The following is a 10642-nucleotide window of genomic DNA, read 5'->3' as shown; positions in this document are numbered from 1 at the left end:
TTATCTTTTATTTATTTATTTTTTAAAGATTTTATTTATTTATTTGAGAGAGAGAGAATGAGAGACAGATAGCAAGAGAGGGAAGAGGGTCAGAGGGAGAAGCAGACCCCCCGCTGAGCAGGGAGCCTGATGTGGGACTCGATCCCGGGACTCCAGGATCATGACCTGAGCTGAAGGCAGTCGCTTAACCAACTGAGCCACCCAGGCGCCCTATCTTATCTTTTAGATTCATCTTTGGTGGGGCACTTGGTTGGCTTAGTCGGAAGAGCATGTGACTCTTGATCTGAGGGTCATGAGTTTGAGGCCTATGTGGGGTGTAGAGATTACTTAAATAGATAAAAACTTTAGATTAATTTGGGAACACACACCATAATATTTATAATAAACATGCAGAGAATTAACAGATAATACTCTTTTATTGATAGGGTTCTATGAACAAAAATGTTTGGAAGTCACATCGCTAGGCCATAGGTCGTCAGAAGGAAAAGGAAGAGAGAGGTGTGTACAGGAAGCATTTTGGATGTTGATTTAACTGGACATGGCAGATAAGTGGACGGTGGGACAAGATCAGGAAAGAATAAAAAGCACTCGGGTTTTACACTAGGATGATGTTCAGGGGAAACATGGTGCAGAAATGGATGTCTAAAGGAAGAGGTGGTTTTGGGTGATGAGAATGAGGTGGACTACAGTTGGGCATCAGTATATGGAGGTCTCTCAAGATGACCTATTGTGTTTTGGAATGGAAGATTTTCTGACTGCTTGATCCTCTGTCCTGGAATCAGCCACCCACAGCCCAGGCTGAATTTAGTCCTGAGGATCTAAATAGAAGTTAGTGGTGTAATTTTTGCCCCTCTCCTTGGTGAGAATGACAGGCTGACTTGCCATTTTGGAAGTGGCTATGAACCAGTCCGGGTAGGAGACAGACTCCAAGGTGGAGGTGGAGCCCTCCCTACTATGGAAAAAGAGAAAGGGCTTCTGCGCTTTCTTCTCCTTGGACATATCCATGATCTTTTTCTCCTAGGATTAGGAAAAAGCCTCATTAGAGAGGATTATTGAGAGAAAGGGTCTAAATAACACAGCCCTGAGATTGACTGCTTCCCCAAAGGGAGGGACAGAGGCCAGGGACAAAGGCAGGTGAAAGGACACCAAAGTGTCAAGACAGACAGCCCGCTGGCTCCCAATAGCTTGGCTCCATCCCAGCATCCCGTAACACCAGGTGTTTCTGATTCTCTGAGACAGCACTATCTTCCCTGAGAACGGAGACCAGCTTAAGTCTCTTCTATGGATGCTCCTGGTGGGCACCCATCTGCAGGTGCGGGCATCTCACAAGATTCCCAGCCTCCAAGTGGGTTGACATCTTACAGCGTTCATCATAACCAGAAGGATTCGCTTCATAACTACAAATGCTACCTTCGGTACAGAGACCACAGGCATATAATCCACAAAATCCAGACTAACAATCTCCCCGTCTCCTCTGCCATGCAGTGGCCTTTGCTTAAGTTGGAGTAGCCTAGCATCTTGGAGGACTTCTGGGAGTCAGTTAAAGAAAACTGAGGATGAAGAAACCACCATTCCTTGGCCTCTTTGAAACATTCTCATGGGTGTACCCTCCAGCTTTCGGAGAATGCTCTTACATTCAAATGAGTGTTACACCCATGCCCACTGACTTGGGGGTCAGCCAAGTCACATTTCCTTCCCTAAACTGAACAATCCAGGATTGAAAAAATGTCATTTTTATTCAGCAATATGTTAAATGAAATAAAAAGTGCATCTCACAGTGCTTCTCTCATTAGCTGTATGATCACTCACCTTAAGCTGCAGAGTAGGCTGGCCCTGAATTTCTGCACAGAAGAGACAAAGATGGTTGCCCTTGATTCCCAAGTAAACTGGATTGCCTTTTCCTGCATCATGAAATTCTTTGTCTGTACATGTTGTTAAATCAAGACTGACTGGAAACACAAGGAAAAATGGAAACAGGTATCAGGTCCCAGGCAGCAGAAAGTCCAGTCCTTCTGGCCTGACATTACTCCTCCTAGCCAGGGGGGATGCTGAGCAGTCAGGACTCCCTCAGAAGGAGGGAGCTCCCATTCACCATGGAGCTGAGACCCTTCATCATTATCTGAAGCCCATTTTCACTCTCTTACTTAATATCAGAACCCCAGTTGTTACCAAGGCATATTGTGTCCCAAAAATAAAAATAAAATTCCCTACCACATTTGCAGCTAAATTTGATCATATGCTGAAGTTGTAGCCCATTAGATAAATGTGGAAGTGTTGTGTGGGATTTCTAAGAATGTTCTTTAAAAGGAGTTGACTCAGCTGGGAGAAGCTCCTTTCTTATACCCTGTGTCTTCTTACTGCCAGCCTCAAATACTTGGTTGATGGTTGAGGAGAACTTGAGCTTGGTAAAGCAGAAAGCTAGAATCTTTGGACTCTGGGGGTATCGTGGAGCCATCATACTGGCCTCAGCCTGCCTGCTCAGCCTTCTTTTTCATGAGAAAGAAATAAACTTCTTAGTTAAGTCCCAGTTATGTGGGCTTTTTGTTGCTATCAGCTGAATTTAATTCCCAACTAATTTAGCCCAGGAACCTGGGTGCTCTGCATCCATCGTTCAGGGCAGGGGGTTGAGAATTCTCCAGTCAACTTTCTTTATTGAATTCCCACTCAGGACAAGGCTGCATGTGGGCACCAGAGATTTAGCTGAGGATAAGACAGACATTGTCTTGGCCCTCGCAGAAAATGAGACCAAAATATGTAAGCAGAGAAATGACCAGAACCACAATAAATTGCAATGCCTGCTTTGGAGGAAGGGACCAAAGCCTGGGACAGTAGGAGACCAAATTTAGATAGAGGAATCAAGAAAGACCTCTCTGCAGAAGTGAAGTTCAAACCAAGACCTTAAAGTTAAGAGGAAACTAGTATATGAAAGCATGAGTGCTGGAGAGGGTCTGAAAGGAGAGTGTCACAGGGAAAGGATTGGTAAAGGCCCCTATGTGGCTCTGAAAGAAGACCGGTGCCCCTGAGATCTCCCCACTAGCCCCCACCTAGCACCCCCAAAACACAAACACATGGGAATGATACTGTTCAATTAACATCGTTCAGAAGGTCACTCTTAATGTTTTGTAGAGAATGGATGAGAGGCCACACAAATGAAGGGGGAGGGAGGGTGGTGAGGAGGTAATGGCAGTGGCCCAGGTGAGAGATTATATTATCTTAGAAATAAGGCATATTTTGCACAGAGACTCCTCAGTCTTTGCTGATGGATTGGATAGAGATTGAATCAAGGATGTCTCCTGCACTTCTGGCTTGAGGAAACAAGTGATGGTAATGCCACTAATAGATGGGGAAGACTGGGCTCATCAGCAGTTTTGAGAAGTCAGATCCATAATTCTGCTTGGGATAGATGAAGTTAGAGATGTCTGAGGGGACATCGAGAGGACATGGGTAAATTGTCCAGAGGGGACTTCTTGGTTGGAAGCATAAATGTCAGAGTGATAGAGGTGATACATCAATCTAAGAGACCAACTCCCAATCCCTTCAGTGGGGTTAGGTTATGATTGCAGACTGAGATCTGAGGATCCCCAGCATTTGGAGATTTTATAGAGAAAGTGGAGTTGGAAAGGAGAATGCCAAGAGACTATTCCTACAGAAGAAGAAGATGGGGGTGTTCAAGAAAGAAAGAGTTATCGATTATGCTGACTGCAGCTGAGGAACCAAACATTGTGAGGACAGAGGAGCATATTTGGTGACCTTGGGAAGGGGAGCCTGAGAGAACAGTTCAGAAGTCAGGTTGTTTGATGCAAGCGTGAGCAGGAGATGAAGTGGAAACAAGTTGTATAGCCAGCTCTTCTATGAAGTTTGGCTACGACTAGTACATATCACTGTATAGAGATTGGTATACAGGGAAAAAAGAGTGGTAGTAAGAATGAAATGTGGGAATCAAGAGAAGGTGTTTAGTATTAAACTTAGAAATATTATATTAGAGCATGTCTGTCAGTGATAGAAAGGATCCAGCCGACAGACAAAGGTGGAGTATGCAGGGAAGAGAAGAATTAAATCAAACAAGGGCACCTGGGTGGCTCAGTTGTTAAGTGTCTGCCTTTGGCTCAGGTCATGATCCCAGGGTCCTGGGATCGAGCCCCACATCGGGCTCCCTGCTCCTCAGGAAGCCTACTTCTCCCTCTCCCACTCCCCCTGCTTATGTTCCCTCTCTTGCTGTGTCTCTCTCTGTCAAACAAATAAGTAAAATCTTTAATAAAAAAAAAGAATTAAATCAAACATTGAAGTCCTAGCAAAAGGGAAAGAAGCTGAGACAGATTGATTTTTGCTGAGAGAAAGGAATATCCCCCATTATCAGAAGAGAGGACACCAAATTAGGAAAGTGTGTAGGTTTGATAGTGAAAAGATGATCAAGTTTGATTCTGGGGACATAGGTAGTGATATGGTTGAAATTTAAAGGAGAGAAACTCCAAGGAGAAGGTCAACTGCTGAAGTAGATAATCTCTTCTTATTTGAAGACATTTTCTCTTGATAAGAACTGCCAACCCCTCACACCCTCATCTCTAGGTGCAGGGTTTCCTCTGTGGAAGAGAGCCTCCTTGTCCTTCCTGTGGACATTGGGCTCCCACCCAGAAGTAGGAAAGGCCCAAGGCCAGGCTCAAGCAAGCTCAGCCCCAACCCCAGGGGAGCTGGTGTCCCTTTTAGAGGAAAGGGTGGCTTTGATTGTCACTCACCAGGTCTGACATTTCTGCTAAAAGGAGTTGCTATTAATGAATTTTCTTTCAGGATCCATACCATTTGTTGAGAATCATAAACACCAAAGATTCTGGGACTATCTACCGCTGAGAGAAGACAGAAAACACAAAACACATATGAGGTTATTATAAACTTCAGGACCCTAGCTGCATCTTGGTAATAAAGGTTTTTGAATCCTTGGGGGTAGGCTTACTGCTCTGAGAAAGAGTGGCTATAAGGAGAAAGGGAGAGAAATAAGGCAGGAACTGGTTTGTGGATCAAAGCATCTGTAAGGATCTACCTGCATTTATAGTCCCCAAAAGATTTTCAAGATTTGTCTTTTTTCTAGGGATATCAGTGACTTGTCTTTTTCTGATTGATAGTCTCTGGGTAGTAACAAAACCAAAAATATTCAAATTGGTCATCAGTATGTTTCTTGTTTTTTTTTACCCTCTTTATTGAAATAAATAATAATTCTGAACATACATAATAAGAAAAGAGCTAAATGCTCTCAGATTTTCAAATGCAGGTTTTGCAATCTGCATATTTTAGCAATAAATGCATCTGTAACTGAGTAAATGATAGGGGCCCGGTACTCTATTGTCTTTGGTGAGGCAGGATGGAGATATTTCCAGGCTGGTTTGAAATTCACCACTCACATTGTGGGGTAGCCATGACGGTTTCAGAGCTTCCTGTGAAGAGGACAGGGTAGATCAGATGATACAGAGGAGGTTGTCAGCAGCTGGTCTTGTGGGGGAAAGAAAGAAGAAAAACATGTCATCAATTTCTCACCGCCCCTCCTCCACCCTGGAATTTTGTGTAAAAATTCTTTTGAGAAAGCTGCCCCAAGATCCTGTCCCAGATGCACATCCAACGCTAGAAAACCCCAAATGGAAACTTCCATCTCTGTCCTGACTGGGTAGTCCTCGTTCTCCAGACTCTGATGGCCTTGGGATGCCCTCCATCCATCACATTTGTGATTGTTAGGAGGTTCCAGAGCATCACCTCAGGCACTGTTTTATGCAACAAGTCTCCGGATTTAAAGGAAGGAATGGAGGGGACACTGGGCATCTATCTCCATTCTAGCTTCCCATATGGCTGGTGAGTCACCACTCATCCGGACTTCAAGCTTGAACACCACTAAATAACTGGCAGAAAATCTGCCTCTATAACCCCCATCTTCACCCATTCTTCATCCAAAGAGGCATCACTAGGATCTCCATTATGTGTTTTGACTGTCAGGAGCCATCCGTCCCTGGGCTTCTGATTAGGGAACCAGGACAGTTCTCCAAGAAGGCCATAAACTCCCCATAGTGAGAGGCAGCTGTTCACATCCCTCCCCGCCTCAAGATCCTCACGGCCTGATTCAATAGTCATCACTGGACAGGGAGTAAGCAAATCACCACCTGCACTCTTGGAAGAAGGCTTAGCTCCTCCAGCACCCTGTGCCTTCCACCAAGGCCCCCCCCAAGGCTCCCCAAGGCTAGACATAGAGCAGTGAAACAAGACTCCCCACAAATGGCATCTGAGTTGAAGTTACCTTTGTCCAAGAGATACTCTTGTCCTTGGATCCAAAGTTAAGGTTCTATCTGCATCCAAGGGCTCTGGAAAGTTGTCTAGGACTCCTAGTTCTTTTGCTGAAAAGACAGGAGAAACCAGAGACCCAGATGCAAGAGAAGATCAAAGGTCAACAGGTTTTGTGACTTCAAGCTGCACCTGTAATCTGTTATTATGGACTATGGCTTCCTCTGGACTCAGGTGCTCTGACTGACTCCAACAGGTCCCAAGCATTTTATCCACATGGGGAAGGAAGGAGGGTCTGCCTCACTTAGGCTGGGACTGCCTGACACTCAAATTTGCTGGTTCCTGGTGCCAGAGGATTCAGTGAGTCTTTATGTAAATATCAACCAAGCATCACTATGACTTGTCTATTCACCCTGAAAAAGTAGGGCATGCTAAGCCCTTAAGAGCAATAACCAGGAAATACAGTCATCAACACCAAGTTTGAGGAAAGAAACATTATGGGACTGCCCCAGGGCCCATGACTGGATTCTGTTGCTACAAAATGACATACTGCAATGTTATTCCTAGGAGTGGAAGCCCCTAGTAGGTTTAATATAGACTAGGGAAGGGGTGGGTCCCCTAAGACCTGTGTAGCTTGCAACTACTCCTGGTCCACAGTCACCATATTCTCTGCCAATCTCAGACCAGGTAAAAATGCCCCAGTGTATGCTTCTCCAGCTTTTCAGAGTCTGTGTGCATGCTGCTTCTCCACTCAAGGGAGCCTCACCTGGGCAAAGCCAGCTCTTGTACACCCTGCCTATCACTGACTCTAGATCACTGCCCTGGATTAGTGGTAAAGGGAGCCTGGCTCCCACATGCTCCACTGCTCTGAGCTAGCAGACACACATTAGGTCTTACATGAAGGAAAGCTGAGGCAATGCTGTTGATACTCTGCCCCAATCCCTTCAGGCCAATTGAGTTCGCTGTCACTGTGACAGTTGGCAGCACCTGTCAGCTTCATACCTCAAGAGTACTCATCTCAGCGGCAACCTCAACCAATGGGGGAAAGGGCTCGTGGATAAATGTCCCAGCCTCCCCAGCTTCTGGTGGGACAATGGTAGGGTTTCTCAGGGAGAACCCACACTGTGATAGTAGTTTAGTGTTCAAAAGCCAGAGACTTGTGTTCAAAAGCCAGAGACTTATATTCAAAAGATGTGTGTTCACAATTAGGCTTTGCAACTTTCAGACTTGTGTCCTTGGCAGAGTCCTTTCACATCTCTGATCCTCAAATGATTACTATATGAAATGCATTGTACCTTGTTAGATTATTGTGTGGGTTAAAGAAGAGTATGCAAAGCCCCCAGTACACGACAGCTTCCTGTAGCAACTAAGTCTTTAAGCAACTAAGCAATTAGGTCTTCTATGTCTGTCACCAGACCCCAGATCAGCCTATTTGTCTCTACCAGCCTTTTTGCTTTGACCACCACCAATAGCTCATCCTAGCTCTTGACATTTGTGCTACCTCATCAAATTATCTCACAACCTAACACCCTCATGTTCACACTGTATATAGTTCCAAGGGATTCCCACTGCACAGTGGGATGTGAAAGGTCATTATCATCTTGTCCTGGCCTCATAACCATTCCTTCAGGAGTGTGGAATCATGAAGCACCCACACCTAAATGTGCAGTAGGTGTCTCTGAGTCAAAACTAGGATTCAGAATCAATCTGTGGCTATGATGAGGAGTTGCCCTAGGTATCCATTAGCATGAGTTGATTTCCACACTCTAAGAAGAAAGTCTGGAGCCTATGGCATCACCCCCATGCTCCTTAGGTAGGACCAGACCCACTTGGATATCTTGAGGAGAGAGATTCAATGTCCTGCCATAAGGTACAAAGAAGCAAATATTCAAGATACATTGGTATGGATGATGCACGCAAACTCACTCAGGATCACAGCTAATAAAACGTGGATCCTTTCAGATTCATTATTTCATCCTATAAATACATGGAGCTCCATGTAGCCAGTGCCATTAGTTGAGGTGATGGGGGCTTTGATGATACCAGATAACCCAAGACCTCTACTTATGTCTCCCTAGTATGGAGGTGTATCCTTTACCACCAAGTGGTGGATGATCCTGAGAAGGGACACTGGGTCAAATACGTGAAGGAAATTTCTCTTTCTGTAAGAAAAGAACTCCATAGGAATAAAATCTAGAGATATAGCCCTCCTTCTCTCTTCAGGTAACCAGAACTGGATCCAACTTGGGATTTCATTCCTTTGTCCACCATATCTATCTTCACTTCACGTCAAGGTCTAACATGTCACCTCAGTTCCTTCCCAACTTCTATAGCACAATTCCCATCATTCAATTTGGCTATTGTTCACATATTGCCAAGTTATTAAATGGAACAGTCCTTGTTCTATATATCCTCAATATTCAGAGTGTGACCTGTGGACCAGTATCATTCACATCACCTGGAAGCTTGTCAGAAATGCAGAATTTCAGGGTTTATCCCAGACTTATGGAATCAGGATCTGAAATAAAGGAGCATTAAAACTACTGAAGTATATGTTCTGTGCTGATATAACACACACACACACACACACACACACACGCCATACTCTAGTCACAGGAGCACACACACACAAAAAAAGAGGTCAAGACTCAGGAGCTGCCTATGACTGGAGGGGGGACAAGCAAACCAGATCTAGACCCACTCTTACCTTTCCCCAATCTCTGGGACCCATGAAGTGGGCTGTCTTGGCACTGAACAAAGTGGGGGAGGGAAAGATATAAAGAAAAGAAGTAATTCCTGGAAGGCTGTGGCTGTGGACAGGCCCTCTGGAGGATTTCCACTTTGAGTACTCACAGCTTGATTGAGCCAGGAACTCTCAAACTGGTTTAATGTAGACCAAACACTTTCTACCAGACAAAGAGAAAGCCTCTCTAGAGGAGGGCAGAGCCACTTAAATAATTTTACAAAGGCAACAAGCCACAAGTAGTTGAAGATTACCAGGCATACAAGTAAACAAGATCACAAGAACAAGAACCAAAAAAATAAACAAAGCAAGATAGCAGAAACATACACAGACATCAGATTCTGTAATTATTATACACAGAGCATAAAACAACTATCCTAACCATATTTAAGAAGCAAATGACAAACATGGATATATTTTTCTAGAACAGCAAACTATGAAATGTGGCAGATTTGGAAGAGTTAAACAGCATCTCTAGAATTATATAACACAATAAATAAAATGATATAAACCAAAACTTGTATTTAGCAACAGACAGCACACAGCAGAAGGAAGAATTAGAGAGTACCACTGATGGTATAGGAATTTCTAGCACTCACTGCCTCCCAGAAATGTCAATTTGAACAATTATCCATACATAAAAATACTTCCACAAGAGCTAAGAATTCCAGGTGAGGGATGACAGCACCTGGGTAGAACACAGAAATAAGAAAAGATGTATTGAAAAAAGGATAGGAAACATAGTTTCACATTACTCCCATTGCCCAACCCCCAACCAAGCCAAGGTAGAGACATCCAACTCATGGGAGGAGAGTGAAGTAAGGAACTGACTTCACAGTGGATTCTACCATCAGCCCACACCAGCACCAGACTGACTCCTGTGGCCTGAGGCTCTGGGCCTGTCCCAGCATCAGGCCAGTTCCCATGGCCCCAGACCTCTGATGGGTTCTAACCAGGCTACCAGTCCACCCCAGCACTGGGCAGACCCCCACAAACCCAGGTTCCAGGCAGCCTCCTGCTAATCCAGATTCCTGGCCCTCCCTAGCATCATGGCCCCAAGCTACCAGCCTGCCCCAGCACCCAGGGCAGCCTTCACAAATCTAGACTCCAGATAAGCTCCCATGAATGAAGTTTCTGGCCTGTCCCAGTTCCAAGCTGGTACCATTGGCCCCAAGGTTCAGGCAGTCTCCCGTGGATCTAGGCCCCCAGGCTGCCCTAGCACCAGGCCAGACCCCATGGCCTCAGGCTCTAGACAGGTTACACCCATAAACCTAGGCTCCGGGTGGGCTCCCATGGATGCAGGCTAGCAGCCCACCCCAGCACCAGGCTGGTCCCTAGAGACCCACTCTCCAGACCAACTCCCATGGCTCCAGCCTCCAGGCTAGCCCACATGGATCCAAACTCCAGCGTGGCCCTCATGGCCCTCGAAGCTACAGGTTACAGGCTAACTCCCATGGACCCAGGCTTCAGGGTGGCCTCCACAGTCCCGGCTTCCAGGCCAGCTCCCATGAACCCAGGCTCCAGGGCCACCCCACCACCAGGCCAGCCCCTGTGGACCCAGACATCAGGCCCATCTACACAGACCCCAGTCCCAGGCCTACCACCAGAGACAGGCACTGGGCCTGTGAACCCAGTGAACCC

At 45.6% G+C, this 10642-nt stretch overlaps 1 protein-coding gene across 2 annotated transcripts; it reads right to left on the bottom strand.

The window, feature by feature from the left end:
* Positions 1–416: 416 nt before the first annotated feature.
* Positions 417–8761, bottom strand: IL36B (interleukin 36 beta). 2 transcript variants are annotated; one of them, XM_045884568.3, is made up of 6 exons: positions 8717–8753; positions 6275–6371; positions 5394–5481; positions 4734–4841; positions 1810–1949; positions 417–1017 (listed from the first exon to the last, which is right to left on the bottom strand). In XM_045884568.3, the coding sequence occupies exons 3-6, from the start codon at positions 5407–5409 to the stop codon at positions 805–807; spliced, it is 477 nt and encodes a 158-aa protein (XP_045740524.1). In that variant the 5' UTR covers positions 5410–5481; positions 6275–6371; positions 8717–8753; the 3' UTR covers positions 417–804. The 2 variants fall into 2 exon arrangements, with proteins under 2 accessions (XP_045740524.1, XP_064428288.1); XM_064572218.1 differs by having other exon boundaries at positions 6275–8761.
* Between the last annotated feature and the right edge of the window lie 1881 nt (positions 8762–10642).

Source organism: Mirounga angustirostris, unplaced genomic scaffold (genome assembly GCF_029215605.1).
Source record: "Mirounga angustirostris isolate CCGP_5_RB_7025 unplaced genomic scaffold, mMirAng1.0.hap1 SCAF_10, whole genome shotgun sequence".
Classification (NCBI taxonomy): Eukaryota; Metazoa; Chordata; class Mammalia; order Carnivora; family Phocidae; genus Mirounga; species Mirounga angustirostris.
The sequence above is the reverse complement of the archived record's forward strand: the minus strand, read 5'-3'. Positions and strand labels throughout refer to the sequence as shown.

What these genes read in the sequence shown, in the direction of transcription:
- IL36B (XM_064572218.1), bottom strand. An exon ending in TAGCAGAAATGTCAGACCTG is followed by an intron (nt 1,950 to 4,733) that starts GTGAGTGACAAT and finishes TTGTGTTTCCAG; the next exon opens with TCAGTCTTGATTTAACAACA. An exon ending in AGCCTACTCTGCAGCTTAAG is followed by an intron (nt 1,018 to 1,809) that starts GTGAGTGATCAT and finishes TCCTAATCCTAG; the next exon opens with GAGAAAAAGATCATGGATAT.